The sequence below is a fragment of the Dreissena polymorpha genome, chromosome 13 (genome assembly GCF_020536995.1).
Source record: "Dreissena polymorpha isolate Duluth1 chromosome 13, UMN_Dpol_1.0, whole genome shotgun sequence".
Lineage (NCBI taxonomy): Eukaryota > Metazoa > Mollusca > Bivalvia > Myida > Dreissenidae > Dreissena > Dreissena polymorpha.
Window position 1 is genome coordinate 37,434,815 of NC_068367.1, and position 16,401 is coordinate 37,451,215.

Sequence of the window (16,401 nt, forward strand, 5' to 3'; positions counted from 1 at the left end):
GAAAAATTATCAATCAAAATTCGAAAAATAAAAGAAAACACGTTAATTTTTTAAATAAATAATAAGGCAAAGAATGTTCTGACTGAGCATTCAAACTGCGATTATTATTCAAAATCTTGCGTGATGTAGGTGGTAGATCGTTAGTGTTTAATTCTACAGGTCCGGACTTGGAACTCCTAGGATCAATTTTTGTATAATGTTTGTTTCGTTGTTATTATAATTATGTTAAACTGTTTAAAATATTACAGCTTTGAAAGTCAACTTATAAGATGACACTAAAACAACATTAAAATATGTGAACCATCCCATACACAGCTACTCTTGTTTAAGTTACTGAACACTGCCATTCTTACATCACAGGAAGATTGCGAACGGCTGTTTAAATATTAAATTGACTAAATCGAACATTTTAAAAACAGTGTGAACTCGGTCCGTGAAAATGTCAACCTTGCTTGAAGCTGAAAATAATACCTCGGTTGTTAGGTCTTCTCGTTCGACATACATAACACTCTGGTCCTGCTCTTGACAATCGCCGTTGTTGCATTGTTCAACTGCAGAAGAAATGTTGTCGAAAAATATTGCGCACAAACCATACCTATGGTGACCGACAACTTTGCACCATGGTCGCAATGCACATGCGTTCAAGCATTCCGTCAACGACTTTTGAACTTGAATCACCCTAGGTATATTGTCTCCCATTGGGGGACCATACCACGAAGACTTGTATTCCAAAGTCCAAACTTGTGACGCCGTGGCACAGACACAAAGTAAAAGCGTTCTTACAAGTCTCGCCATTATGTTCCGTCTTTTAATAACAGTTTTTCATAATTAGAACTAATTACCTCTACTAAACACGCTCAGACTCTCGAAAGCAAGTGCCAAATTCAAAAATGTAAGCGTCTCGCTCATTAAATATCTACCAAGTGTTTGTTGAGTGTTTCGTTGGAGATGCAACTCGACAAAATGCGATAGCATTGTCAAGTGTATAGTTATGGAGTCTGGAGCCGTTCGTTAAAGCTTTCGTTAAATAGACACAGATAATAAATAGTACTGACTGCAATTCTTTTCATTAACAAACAATTACCGATAAATTACTTTGAAAAGCTGCTGAATTCACAAAATCGATCGCAAACAACCAGCTTCCATTTGCTTGTGCAATTAAATGTTTTTCATGTATTTTGAATGTCGGCGTATTTAAGGATTCAAATTTAAATTAGATGTGAACAAGAACATCTGTTCTACTCATATAACAATGCAAATATCCGCCGGCTCATCAATAGTTATGTCGTTTTCTTCCCAGTATGTAGGCATAATTGGTAAACAGCCATTAAGATATGATGAATACAAGCGTTCAAAAAGGGTATGAAATGGCAAAAGAGGATCATGCGATGTATAATGAATACTTTGGAATAATCAATGTGTTTAGTTTGATTGCTCAATTTCCGTGTGATCGTACCCGTTTCTCATATAAGTTTTACATACATGTTTATGTTTTATTAATCTTCTTTTGTAAGCTGGGCCTAAAGTTAGCGAATTACCTTCAGAGCCGGAGTACAAAGGTCAATTATTACGCTGAGCTAGTTCGTACGTGGCTTTCTGTCTGTCCAACACTCCATTAAATCAACAGGTACTAATTGCTTCCAGCAAAGCAAATACTTTCAATTTGAATAATTGAAGTCCAATTGTAAAATATGGCTTATGCATAAACACCGCGTGGAACATTAGCACTTTTATAGACAAATACTCAACATTTAAAATTAGTGTTCTAATTGTATAGTCTTTATTACACCAAACAATATTTATATATGTTACTATTCACAAACAGCAAGCACATGGTTTGTTTATATTCTAACACAGAAAGTCAGTGTTAATTGTTTAAAACAGCTTTGTTTTGATTAATTTCTATACAATATTTATATTGTTTTGGTAACGGAGCTGTTTATTGTCTACGTGCGTAAAACAAACACGTTCAATGGTTTAATAAATAAATAATGTTGTCAAAGGCGAAAAGTGTACCTGTAATTGCCTTGTAAATAACTCTTCTCGTTATCTATAATGTTTACAAAGCGAAGCATAACAGACAGCCGCGTGGTACATAATTGTGTTTAAATGTTGAATATGGTTTGAATACATAGAGTTACAATTACATAATAATGGTTATTAAATATATCCGAATACCGTTCTCAATTATCATAAAAGGGACACAAGTGCTGTTCAATATGTTCTTAACCCTTTCAGTGCGGGAACCGAATTTGAAAGGCCTTTGCAAACAGTTTGGATCCAGATGAGACGCCATCATCAGGATCCAAACTGTTTGCTATTCTGATAGTATTCTTTGAAAAAAATCGAAGAAAATGCTAATTTTAGAAATTCTGCAGACGACATTTTAGCAGACGACAAATTTCCCAGCATGCAAAGGGTTAAAAAGAAAGTCACATCATTAATCAGTGTTTAAAAACGTCGAAAAGATCTTTAAATAGTTTGTGAGCGTCATTAAAAGAGTAATAGCTGTAAGTAAGCCATACTTTGTCTCCTATATCAAGGATTTGTAATATACGTAATACCAGGTACATTTTTGCCATGTGTTGCAAATGTTACTGTGTGCTATGGTATCAATAACAAGTCGATAACTTTGTAATGTTCGAAGTAGAGCCGATATGAACAAACAAATTAGCCGACTGTGTCATTGATGATTAAATAATGTACAGTACAAAACTCGTATTGATTCATACTGAACTGTTACAATGTAAAAGGTTAATCTCAGGAAAGGAAGGAAAATGAATCATAAAAATATTTCCTTGATTCTTTATTTGCGTGCAAAAACTATGTAAATCTTAGTAAAACCTTATTTTAACACTAGAGGCAACATCTATGAATCTTGATGACATTTGGTCAGAATGGTTTTTTAGTCAATATATAGGCCTAGTTCGAAACGGATTCATGTGCGTTAAGTTAATCTGAATGTAACATTGTAAAAATGCTTATCCTAACATATTTTGTATTGTAAACATTTTCGTTCAATATATGATAGACCCATATAACTTATAAGTCGATTCAGCCATGATAATCCAGAAATAATTTTGCATACATTTGTATTTGAAGTCTACTGTTATTGTGAATGTTAACTATAATTTATTTACAAATATGCTGCTTATAAAACAAGAATAAATAAACAATACTTTCATAATACAATATTAGTAATACAGTGCCACAATTGTATAATTAAAAATAATAATGATAATACTAATATTAATTTGTATAATTATAATTATAAAAATACAAATAATTTAGAACAATATATATAAATGTTCATTTAAATCGGACTTCTTAAGTTCTTACGCCGAAACTGAACAAAAAACAACCGCCATCTAGAAACATGTGGATTTGTGTGACGTCATTCCAGTGAAAACCACATAACGTCAATAACGTTTACATTATTACGTCATAGTAAAGAAACAACGCGCCTAGCAACGTCACGGCATTATAAGCCAACCCATTACATCATCAACACCCGGAATGTAAAATGGCAAAACTAAAAAATAAAATTAAGAAAAAACTTTCGAGTACGAGGAAAGTGGTCCTCAAGATGTTCGTCTGCATGTGCTGCCCAACTTTAGTCACGAAAATGGAGGTCGACGCAAACGAATGCAACGATGCCGATGACCTTGTGGTGACTCGCGTTTATAGGGCCGCCAGATTCACCAACGCCGTCGCTGCCGAAAGGATGCGCGTCCAGGGCTCAAAAAGCGCGACCCTTGCAGAGTCGCAAACTGCCGCCGGAACTAGCAGACGCCAGAAAAATCTGCACGAAAAAACGCGGAGACCAGCTTCACCGAGAACGTCCGCAATATCAAGGGAGCGAATCTCGTCGTGGAATCGTGACTCCGAGAATTTTGTTATTCCACGGGTAAGTTACAATAAATGTATATTCCCAGGTATATTATAAAGTAAATTAAATATGGTGATATGGTTAATAATAAGACCGTATTTTGTATTGTTTATATTAAACGCCGTGATAAATATCATCGCCATAACTTACATGCATAGCTTAACAAATAGTTGAATAAATATGGTGCATCCACTTAACAAATTTTAGTTCAATATTATTCCCCCCCCCCACCCTGATGATCATTTATTATAATTATTATGTTAAATAATTCGAAATATATCTAACTTTTATTGATTGGCATTCCGTCTTGAAAACTTTATTTATTTGCTCGTTTTACTTAATCCCACACAGAGCCCGGAAGAAAACGACACCGGAAGCGAGAAGGGCGCCTACGGAGACACCAGCCTTGACTTGACAACATTGCAGGCGTATTTGAATTGGATATAATTGTTTGAATGTATGTTTGTTTGTTTCTATGTAATAAATAATTGTGTTTATTTTGGTTATTCACAGTTGTATATTGCATGTGAGCTGCGGTTGGATTTGAGAATAGCTCTTAGCGAATACGTAAGAGTAATTATGTCAGCGCGTGCGAAGATTAGTGTGCGCGAGTTAGTCAGTGAAACAAAATAGAGCGCAAGAAAACATCAATACAAGCCTGAAAACAGAAATAGGCAAATATATATAGGGAGGATATATGTTACTTATTTATTGCGAATACGAAATAAACATAACAATAATACGCAAGAAAAACGTGAACAGTTTCGAAACCATCGTGAACATATCGTAACATAGAAAATAATAAACTGAACATAAAAGGAAATACACGCACTTGTATATCCAATGTAACAACAAAAAACGATACAAAACAGTTTTAACAATATAAAATAAGGCCAACAAACCAAAAATATACATGTTTAAACAAAATGCACCGAGCTGAAGTTTTTAATACGATGTCTAGAACTAAAATCCGACAAAAATACCGTGAAAATGCCAAATTATTGACTTAATCACATAAAACCATCCGTTTGTTTGTCTGTATTAAGCATTAGTCGTTAGGCTTGCTTTTCACAAGGTAATCAAACACACTTGTAAACGTACGCCTTTTGTAAAAAAGGCAATCTTTTTTTAAAACTATCTACTTCACTTTTAATCTTTGTTTGATGCGATATCTTTTTGAGCTATATGTTGGTGTTTCATTGCTTTAACATTTTACGATGTATTCGTTTCATAGTTTTTTTTTACATTTATTACATCGTAACCTTATCGTCGTCAGACCCAACGGACAACCTGAAATCTATCAACACAAGGAAATCACCTACACTATTACTCACGAATTGTTTGAAAAAAAAAGTTCAGAAAAACGCTTTAACTTTTGTCAGGGAAATTAAACTGAAACAATGGTGTTAAGAATACTAGAACATTGAAACCGAAAAGTGAAATCGATATGAGACAGTGCGTATCATAAAAGTACTGCGGTTTACGGAAGGCTATACATGCAATTTATTTCACGCTCAAGCATGGATTTTGCACATGTTGAGCCCCTAAAAAGGCATTTTCACACAAAAAGCGTGAATTTTAAGAAGCTTACAACTGAGACACTGTAACTTTGAACCTCATGAGCATTTTGTTCTGGGAAAAGTTTGCTTAATGCATGTGTGTAAAGTGTCGTCTCAGAGTAGCCTGTGTTGTCTGCACAGGCTAATCAGAGACAACACTTTCTGCTTAAACTGAACTTTTGTTAAGAAGAGACTTCTTATAAGAGGTAGACTTCATAAAAGAGGAAAGTGCCGTCTCTGAATCCCCGTCCGGACTGCATAGACTAGTAAGTGACGACACTTTACGCACATGCATAAAGCAGTGTGTTCTCAGACCACGTGCGGACTGCATAGACTAGTATGTGACGACACTTTACGTACATGCATTAAGCAGTGTGTTCTCAGAACGAGACTATAATAATATATACTTATTCTGATACAACGAAGCTCGTAAACAGTATTGATGCTATACTAATGCTGACACTGTTTCCTAATGTTTATTAATTCGAAGACGGGTCCTCTTGAAATACACATTCTTAGGAGCAACTATTACATCATTATTATTTTACCACATGTGAAAGTACCCTGGATAGTATATGGGCCCAGGAGCCTAATATATTCAAATAAATATATAAAATAATGTTTAATGACAGCTCGCGCTTTATTCCTTTTATAAACAACGAGGCATGTCACATAATGCATGCATATGCAACCACTTACTAATTCCAAAAGTTTATATTTTCTATGCAACAACTGTTTTAACCATAAATTTGATTTACTTGTAAACGAGAGTCGCCATTGCTCTTGAACACGGCTTAGCAGTGAATTACACTGACAGAGCCAGGCAGATGATCATCCAATCAACAACAACAACGACGCTTTGACAAATGTAAATAAATGAAAAATACTTACTCATTCTGATTGTATTGAAATTAGTTTTTAGGGGTAAGTGGTTGCATATTCATGCATTATGTGACATGCCTCGTTGTTTTAAAAGAATAGGACGCAAGCTATCGATTAAGGGGAGAAAACTCAAAAATGTTGTTTGAAAGTACATCGAAGATTTATTCGGATGGACAAATGGGTTCGAAATATTGCTTGGTTATCGACCGACTGTGAGTAAACGGCTGGTAAGATTTCTTTGAAGTATTTTTTTTATTTTTGGAAGGTTGGTCAATTGCCCATAAGAGGACCAAGGGATGCTTTGGATTAAAACTATTTTTGACATTTGTGCGGCCCGCGAAGATAGGTCTATGATAAATTCTAGTTAATGACCTTGTAATGATTCCAATATCAGAGGGTGGGTTGTTTTTTTCATGGCTCTTTGTCAAATTTTTCTCTCAATAAACATGATTTTATATATTTATTTGAATATATTGTATTCACAACAAAGAGTATATCCAAGATGGTCGATTAAAAGTGTTTCAAACGCTAAATGATCTAACCGTTTTCGAGTGGTACATTTTTCATTAACAAACCGATATTTGTAACATTGAGGAGTGTTATTATTCTAGTTTAAAGATCATGTATCAGGGACGTATAGGTCACTGTGTACGTACTCTTTTTTTCTATAACACCATTTGTGAAAATTGTTTTTTCGCCCTTCTGTCAAGAAATCTTTTAAATATAAACCTGGTCAACAGCATTGCAGTTTTCTGAAACATTCTGATAATGAGTAACTACAAATATCAACTACACTAGTTCATGTTGACAAGAATTCGGAACCCTGTATCGTATATGAACGGAAGACATCTCTAGAAGAAGCTGTCGTATATGATGTAGAAAGCCCAATTACACAGCTTAGATGTCCATCTTGCTAGAAAAAGGCATGATATTGGCAAACTTTATTGATATAAGTACATGTAATCAATCAACTGGTTCAATAAGCAGATATATAATTACGAATCTGCATTTTAATTCAATTCGTTTCTAATGGACTATTTACCAATAAATGTCATCATGCTGTTAGGGTCGGTGTTTATTGAGAAAGATTATGGATAAACGGCAATTGCACCTTTCATCTTGTTAATTTGAAATCGAACGGTATATAATGGGATTATAGAGCTGTCTTAAACAAATTCTCAATAAGTCGTTGTAGGCACAAGTACTACTTGAATGTACTCCTGGTATTCTTAAGAATACAACAATGTAACCTGAGAGGGTAAAATACATTTTAAAAAGACACACAGTTATACTCCGGTGTACGTTTTAGTATATTTAGCGTGCAGAAAATCTTAAGATTTCCCGATGTACTGACAAGAAGTACCTTAGTCGACAATTACTTATCGAGAGTATACCATGTGTACAATTTGTATACGATAGTCAACACACGACATTACTGGTAAAGTGAATTACAGCAGGAATGACGAACCGTTTAAATATATTGACCACATTGATGCTTATGTATTCGATTCGATATAAACATATGATATAAGCATAACATGATATATGAAGGTGTTCAGTTCGTTTAAAGTTAATATCTGTTAACATTTCTCTTAAATAGTTTAGCTTGATTTCACGTGTCGCGTAAACATTTTGTCCTTGTCATGATAACTGCAGCAAGAGCAAAAGGGCAACAGAGTCAACAGCAAAATATATGATAATACTATTTATTCACACACAATATATATATAAAACAAAATGTGTTTGTGAAACTCTATGTCCCCCATATATTTGAACTTTGACCTTGAAAGATGACCTTGACCTAGACCTTTCACCACTCAAAATGTGCAGCTCTATGAGATACACATACATGCCAAATATCAAGTTGCTATCTTCAATATTGAAAAAGTTATGGCCAATGTTAAAGTGTGACGCAAACAAACCAACAAACCAACAAACAGACAGGCCAAAAACAATATATTCCCCAGTATAGACTGAGGGACATAAAAGTAAAAACATCTCAGACATTAAAAGTTTTTTTCACAGTTGAACAAGAGTTATCAAATTTTGATCAAATATTAACCAGAAGAATACTGTGTTTAAATGATAAAAATCCAAGACAGGCATGCTGCAAGTTCAGTTATCTTTATGGGTAGGCATAGAGATTTAATTAAGAGAAGTATAAAGCGTCTGCTAACCTTACCAATTAAGTAAAGCTTGCATTGTAGACGCGACGCCCTGTTGGTAAAGGCGTCCGCATTTAGGAAAAATATTTATACATGTAAACACGTCCTTTCTATTAAATGAATAAACTCATTTTCAAACATACGTACGCTGGATAAGTGAATCCTATTATACCACAATGACGACAGAAAAGGTTATCCGAATTCACCAAATTCAAAAAGTTCTGTACATATATCAAGGAAAGTCATGATTTCGCACAATGATCAGTCAATAAAAGACATGCTCAATACCTTCATGCACATCTATGTAGAGAACTCATGTTACACTAGAATGAAAACAGTTTCTATAATAAGCACGCCTCATATACAAACATTCACTTGCAATTGTCATTGGAAATAATGATTTACCCAAAATAACCAGTTAACAAAATACATAATCCACATATAAAACTTAAATATGCATGGATTTATGGAAATCACGTTGAAACATATTTAAAAATTTATTTACCGTTTTTACCCTATATTTTCGTACACTTAATTTTTTCATGTCCAAAAATTTTGATACGGATAATATTTAAACATTACAAAGACAAAAATATAAAATAAAAGTATAATTATATTAAAATAAAATCAATAACTCAATGCACAATAGTGTTTATACTTTGAAATTAATACATCTTCATAGCTTTGATAACTCTTGCCTGAAATGATACAGAACAAAAAAGTCACCACATTAAACATACTACTTTCTTAATAGAAAGATATAATTTAAAATGCTGTTGGGTGAAGCGATTGTTTCCTACCGCTTTTTACCCAATTACGCAAATGTTATGGCCCAATGCCCTGAGGCACGTGTCTTCCAGGTTTTATTACCTTTATTTGTTTTTCCAAAAAGAAACTAGTCAATTGAATCCGCAGTCTAAATAATAATACATAAACAGATGTTTAGCGAATTATCTTTGACCATAATACAAACCGTGCAATACATCTACTATAAAATATGCATGCATATACACATATTAAGAAAATCATGTTCCACTATGTTATTAGCTCACAAATGCACACATATAAAAAAACACGAGCACGTGCGTAGGGAAATCATGTAGTACAATAATGATCTGTTAATAAAAGTTATAATTAACATAACCAACCATTCAAACACACCAGTCCAGGAAAATAATGTTGTGTATCAATAAAAATAAAACATTTAAACAATAAACTGTAACGCATTTTAATGCAATCTTTATTACCTATCAACGGTAAAAGCGGTTATTATTCTGTTTAAACCTCATGCAAGGCTAAACTTCTTACGTTCCTTTTTTAAATAAAAGTGTCGGGTCTATTTCCTCTTACAAAATCGCTTGCGTTGTTTCATTTCTGTCACGTAGTTAAAGCGTTTGGCCAGCTTTACCACTTTTACTGTTGGAGATAATTTTTAAAAGTTTTATGTTTTCTTGCTAGAAGGGGCGTTGCGTCTTTATTCTGTTAAACTGAATTAATTAAAGCAGATCCTATTCCCCGTTTTCACGCTTTCAATGTACATGTGTACCTTGATGTAGTCGTTTACAAAAGCGGTCAAAATAAATTATTTGAAACACACGCATTCAGTGGTTACCCCCCCCCCCCCCCGACAAATAACGCGCACTGAATAACATTTCAGAACCATACAGTACCCCCGTGACCAAAAGTTCCTATGTGTTAATCATGTGCAAATCCTTCAAAACGATTTTAATGCGCTCTCGGAAAGTACCCAGGAAAAGATGCTATTTGAAAAGTGCTATTTTTAAATAGACAATCTAATGCTGAACTGCGCTTTAAACCTTTGACACTGTTGCTTGTTGACTATTGGTATTGAAAAGTATCTTCCCATATCGTAAAACTAAAATTAATGTGATGGGTGAAACACGGGTGAGCATAAATACCGGCGCTTTTTTTTAAAGGAATGCAATTTATGTTGATTTAATGAGATAAACATTTCAATGATGTGGTGGATATTGTGTCCGCCTAGCGATCGGGAGATCACGGGTTCGCACAGTGGAAGATTTCTTTAGATTTCCCCCATATACACCAAGTACAGGTTTTAGTCCGAGGAAACGGACTCGAGTAACGTTTCAAATAAGCCTAAGGCTTTTTGTGCAATCGAGCTTAAGTAAATAGGTTTAAACTTAACTAATAATTTGAACAACAACAAAGGACAACAGTCGATAATTATGCAATAATTATGGGAGGAGCTTTTCGTTTTCAAGTTATCAATGGAGAATTAAGGGCTGCAGCATACCTTTTTTTAAATGAATAACTATTTTGAAAAAAACAACAGTTTATTTATGATGGCTATATTCTCTTTATTTTCGATTAAAATCATTTCTCATATTTGATCCGTATCTATGAATTGTAAGTCATTTGCTAAAAATTATGTAAGATTGTTTAAGTACATTGTATGATAAATAAATGATGATGCCATTGGTACGCGCGGAAACATGCGCGTTATCGAAAGAGTATAGATAAATATTGTTCGTCTGCATAAACTTACAAATTAAAGACTTAACATTAAGATGCTGTTGTAAACAAAATGCTATACTTCGTCATAAATCGTTGTTTAGTACTTGATTGTTTCGATAACTCATGATTTCATAGCCACGCATATGTACTGTTGATCGAGATTATTTCGACAGTTAAGCCATTTTTACTTAAATATGTTTCTCAATGCTATCGGAATCCCATGTGTTGAGTTAATAAAATAGAATTTTACCGTGCTCTGTGAAAAAGGGGTTTCCACAGATCCCGGCCCATTTATAACTAGTCTGCTGATAGACTATTGGATGTTGTTTATATGCTGGTGATGGCTTTGACTGTTGAATTTACAGGTAATCAATATTCGCAAAGTTTTGCTGTTTCATTGTATTTTTTAGGCGAATGAGCATAGTAGTTTCACAGAGCTTCCCAAATTATAGGTAGATATGGAATACACTTGTAATGCCTACTTTTATGAATACTTGAGTAAAGATTGTTAAATTCTGATATGAAAACAACGTCAGTATAATATAAAGGCCCATACGGATCAGGCTGCCACTTAAAAGGGATATGGCAAACAACTAGAGCACTCTGGTTACATCTTTAAATAATTAGCAAAACAAAGAAAACATCTATGTAAATACACACTTAAATTACTATTTGTTTTTGTGCCAGTAAAATGTACAATAGTATATTAAAATTTATGTTTTCTCGTGTATACAAATGCCGCGGCACGCACAGATTTGAACGAAATTTTAGACATGCTAAACAAATCATACTGTTAAACAAACAATAGGTATTCAGTTGGGCATTTCACAGACTATGAAGAATGTCTCTGTGCACAAATAGTCATGCCAGGCCCATTGCGAAAAGTCTTCGGCAATAACACACCTCTCATCTCCGCGGTAGTTGTTAGGTTGACCGCTTGCCCAATTATAATAAGACACGTTTGCTTCATCATGCATCCTCGCAAATTTGTCAGTGACCTCTGTTTATGTAATGCCTAACCAGAATCTGCCAAGATCTACAATATTAATTACAATAAATAGGTCGAGTGTAATATCCATTTACTTTCTATGTTTAAATTCAAAAGACGTTTTTTTTTCGTTTTAATATCACACAGTTCTGCTAAAACAATGTATAAACAGTATAATTGCTGTACTTAAATGAGGCATTGATAACTGTCGAAACGCTACTCGTAACACTAAATCTGTCATCACTGAACTTAACATGTGTATTAACACCTCATTTCATTTGCTATTTTTATACGGACATTGCAACACTAGTTCCAAATGCATGCATTAAATTATTTACTTTGTTCTTAATGGTTTATAACATTGAATTGTGACATTTTGACACACGGTTTGTGTGTTTACGTTACAGACATACGTTACCATAGAATGTTCAGGTAAGCTGTTTTAACAACCACTCAACCATTCGAGGTACTGAGGAAAACAAAAAATAAAATGAAATACAATAGATAATCCTTGTTTTGGATAATAGCCAAGTGTAAAGTGAATATATACTTTAACTTAAACCGCATATACCATTAACAATAGGCGCTGTCTTTTCCACCCATTGTTGTTCTTTCTCGTCATCGATTGTGATCACGTGACCATCGCCCTCCTTACAGAACGCCTATGAAAATAAATTTGAAATAAAACCTTTAAGTGAATGGTGCATGAGCTATATTTCTACTAGGCATACTTCGCGAGCTGGTTCACGTTTCTATCTAGCCTCATAAAAACAAAGGGAAAGGAAGGCGAGACAGCGAGGAGCGAGACGGGGAGCGAGAGCGCGGAGGCGGAGGAGAGAGAGAGAGCGAGAGGAGAAGAGAGAGCAGAGAGAGAGAGGAGGAGAGAGAGAGAGCGAGAGGAGAGAGAGAGAGAGATGAGAGAGAGAGAGAGAGAGTAGAGAGAGAGCGAGAGAGAGAAAGAAAGCAAGAAGAGAGAGAGAGAGAGAGGAGAGAGAGAGCGAGAGAGAGAGAGAGAGAGAGAGAGAGAGAGAGAGAGAGAGAGAGGAGAGAGAGAAGAAGCGAGAGAGAGAGAGAGAGGAGCAGAGAGCGAGAAGAGAGAGAGAGAAGAGAGAGAGAGAGAGAGAAAGAAGAGAGAAGAGAGAGAAAGAGAAAGAAAGAGAGCGAGAGAGAGAGAGCGAAAGAGAAAGAGAAAGAGAAAAAGGAGAAGAGAGAAAGAGAAGAGAGAGAGAGAGAGAGAGAGAGAGAGAGAGAGAAGAAGAGAAGAGAAAGAGAGAGAGAGAGAGAGAGAGAGAGAGGAGAGAGAGAGAGAGAGCGAGAGAGACTAGAAGGAGAGAGAGAGCTGAGATCGATCTAAGAGGAGATAGGGAGAGATAGAGAGAGAGATCGGGCGAGGGAGGGGGGAGAGATATCTAGATATCTCTGTCTCGTCTATCTAGATAGGGTATAGAGAGTCTAGAGAGAGAGAGCTATATCGATAGAGAAGATCGGAGGAGAGAGAGAGAGAGAGAGCTCTCGAGAAGATAGAGATATCTCTAGAGGAGTCTCTAGAGATCTCTCTCTCTCGATAAGCTCTCTTCGCTATAGAGATCTCTATATCGCTCTCTCTCTATCTCTCTCTCTCTCTCTCTCTCTCTCTCTCTCTCTCTCTCTCTCTCTCTCTCTCTCTCTCTCGTCTCTCTCTCTCTCATATAAATTATAAAATTCCCTATGCGTCTTTTACCATCTGACTTACCACAGCCTTCGCAAAGATGTCTCGATAATTAGTGAACAGGTAAATGGATTGGTCAAACTCAAACGCACTGTACATCCACGTATCTAAAACACAAATATTCGAGTATCTAAAAGTATAGCGTAAGCACGTATATACTATATTCATTGCCCACAAAAATCACGTACCTTTAAATGTGCATTTTATGTTGTTTCGATATGGAATGTTAAGTAAGATATTTACTTAGTGAGGCAAATAATGGATATCACGGTATAAATATAATATGAACATACAGTCAGTAATACCGCGTAGCGACTGTCAAAAGACACTGTTTACAAAACATAACTTGTAAAAGTTAATCGGTTTGAAAAACGTATAGCTAAACATTGTTTAATATATTATCATACCTGGAACACATCTGGTTATGCTCGACCACATGCCGTTATCACACACGCTTGTGATCTTGATTTCATTCAAAGGCTTGTAGCCATTGTCACATTTCAGAGTTCGTGTAGACCCGACATTGATAGATTCTCCTTCAACGGTTGCATTTTTTGGTGTGATTAATTGCGGACAGTCTGGAAATAGATTTAACATGTCTTTTAGTTATTCAGGAATTATATGAACTAACATATACACCCCTCATCCAACTATTGTGTTGGTAACTGTGTAGCGCCGTTAAATGTCGCATCGTCGTTATATGTCGCAAGCTACGAGAGTTGTCTCAACGTTGACGATAAATGTCGCAAGGAATGACACATGTCGCAAATCCTCCTGACATCAATGCCGCAATTTAAACTAAATATGTCGCACAATATTAAAACTGCCGATATTAACGATACATGTCGCATACCTTTGTAAGTTGTTAAAAATGATAAGTTGAAGTACAATGACTAAAACTTTAAGATTAGATCTAGATTACCCGATGAGGTTCTATGGGCCGACTTCCACCAAAATGGTAAGTTTTTAGTTAGTATTGTCCGAAATGATCAGTTGTGATCAGTATCTACCTTAATTGTCATTTGCGGTTAGTATTGTTCGAAATGGTCAGTTGTGGTGAAAGTTGACCCAATAAATTATTATAATTCTTGGCTCGAATAACAGTTATTGATTTCCATGTGCTTACTTGATTGCTGTTATCAAGATTGGCCAAAGTTTGTAAGATGTGACAAAACTGTAACACTAAATTACAGCAACACAAAATACCATTTTGTATTGAACGAGTTCAGATATTGTGTTACTAACTAATTTCCTGGACGAGTTTAATAAAATATGGTATGGAATGACAACTCGTGTCAGATCGTTTCTTTCACATGCTTTTAAACAAAATAAAATACATCTTGACAGAGTGCAGGATCACGTGAATTTTTGGGGTCCCATCTTTTAACTTTATTGGATTTATACACGACGGTAAATGGTGCTTTATTTCAAATAACTTTTATAAACAATTTTTTTTGAGAATGCGAAATACATGAAAATTACTTTATTTAATAAGAATGCGTTCTTGTTCAAAAATTCAATTTTTACTGCATTCATTGTACACGTTAAGTTTCATGCAACGTGAAATTGTGTCACTGATTTATGATGTATTCAAAGATCTATTCTAATACCTTAAGGTATCGGCACAAACTGCAAGAAAAACTGTCTTTCATGCTCTTTAGATTTTTGCAAATGTATTTCAATTACTTGAGATATTTGCAAAAATAAAGATCTTAACGGTGTGATTACATTTGTCCAGCCCGTTTGTAAACCCCTGAAAACCCTATTGATTCTGCATCCTGTTAGTTGACCTTACAAATGCTTATACTTATAGATCTAAAAGTTGTTTACTATCGTGACGTCATTTTATTTTGACCACGTCAATTCACCAAACATTAAGCTATTCGATTGGTAAGTAATTGATTTTGTAGCCAAAGAAAACTCTTAAGAATGTTGGATTAAAATGACTTATGATATATATACTTATGTTCGCAAAAACTACTTATGATATAACCAAATAATTTTACGGCATTTCATAACATGATGCGTTTGGAAATTTAGTTATTGTAGTATTTATGAAACAACAAACACTGTTTAATTAATTTCCAAAAACAACATGTTATGAAATACCGTAAAAGTAATTGGTTATATAATAAGTAGTTTTGGGGAACACATTTAATTTATATGATCAAATACATACTTTCATGTTAATTTTGATAAAATACAAGGGTAACATATAATGTGTATTCAGTTGTTATGTTTTATGTATATCCACTGCTGCAGTTGAAAATTAAATTCCGCCGTTGCCGTCTATACCAAATTCCTTATACCGTGTTATAGCCACATAAAGTAGCTTAACGCAGGTATAGCCCTGCATTTACTCACGAGGAATGCCTAATAAGTTGACGAATCGCCTGGACCAGTCCACTGCTAGATATTGCGATAATCTTTCGAACACTGATGGATACGGTTACGTCACCGAACCGACTAGGACATAGATACAACCGCAAAGGCGGTGTCATACTTACAAAATCGTTGAGGAGAATATCTAGACAAAGGGCTTAGTTTTAGAACAATATTAGCAATAATATACCAAATCTCACGAGGTAAGCGCACATAAGAAGAGAACCCATAATTCCTGGCAGTTTTCATAGAAAGGCATTTTCCTTTGCCGGCTCCATAATAAGCCACAAAGCTCTGCAAAGAGGTTGGGACCAGATGTACCGGTGCGATCC

The 16,401-nt window shown here is 35.0% G+C and overlaps 2 protein-coding genes across 3 annotated transcripts in view; both read left to right on the forward strand.

Annotated features, from left to right (window-relative positions):
- Nucleotides 1-16,401, forward strand: part of LOC127854964 (uncharacterized) — a 222,834-nt gene that overhangs the window by 21,937 nt on the left and 184,496 nt on the right. The window lies entirely within an intron of this gene.
- On the forward strand, nt 3,463-4,386 carry LOC127854962 (uncharacterized). Its single transcript, XM_052390158.1, has 2 exons — nt 3,463-3,907; nt 4,241-4,386. Exons 1-2 carry the CDS (start codon nt 3,524-3,526, stop codon nt 4,334-4,336), a joined length of 480 nt encoding a protein of 159 aa, XP_052246118.1. The 5' UTR covers nt 3,463-3,523; the 3' UTR covers nt 4,337-4,386.

Bases quoted from the DNA above. Each gene is read 5' to 3' on its own strand.
- LOC127854962 (XM_052390158.1), top strand. From the start codon at position 3,524: ATGGCAAAACTAAAAAATAAAATTAAGAAAAAACTTTCGAGTACGAGG. The intron at 3,908-4,240 runs GTAAGTTACAAT...AATCCCACACAG, and splicing joins AGAATTTTGTTATTCCACGG to AGCCCGGAAGAAAACGACAC.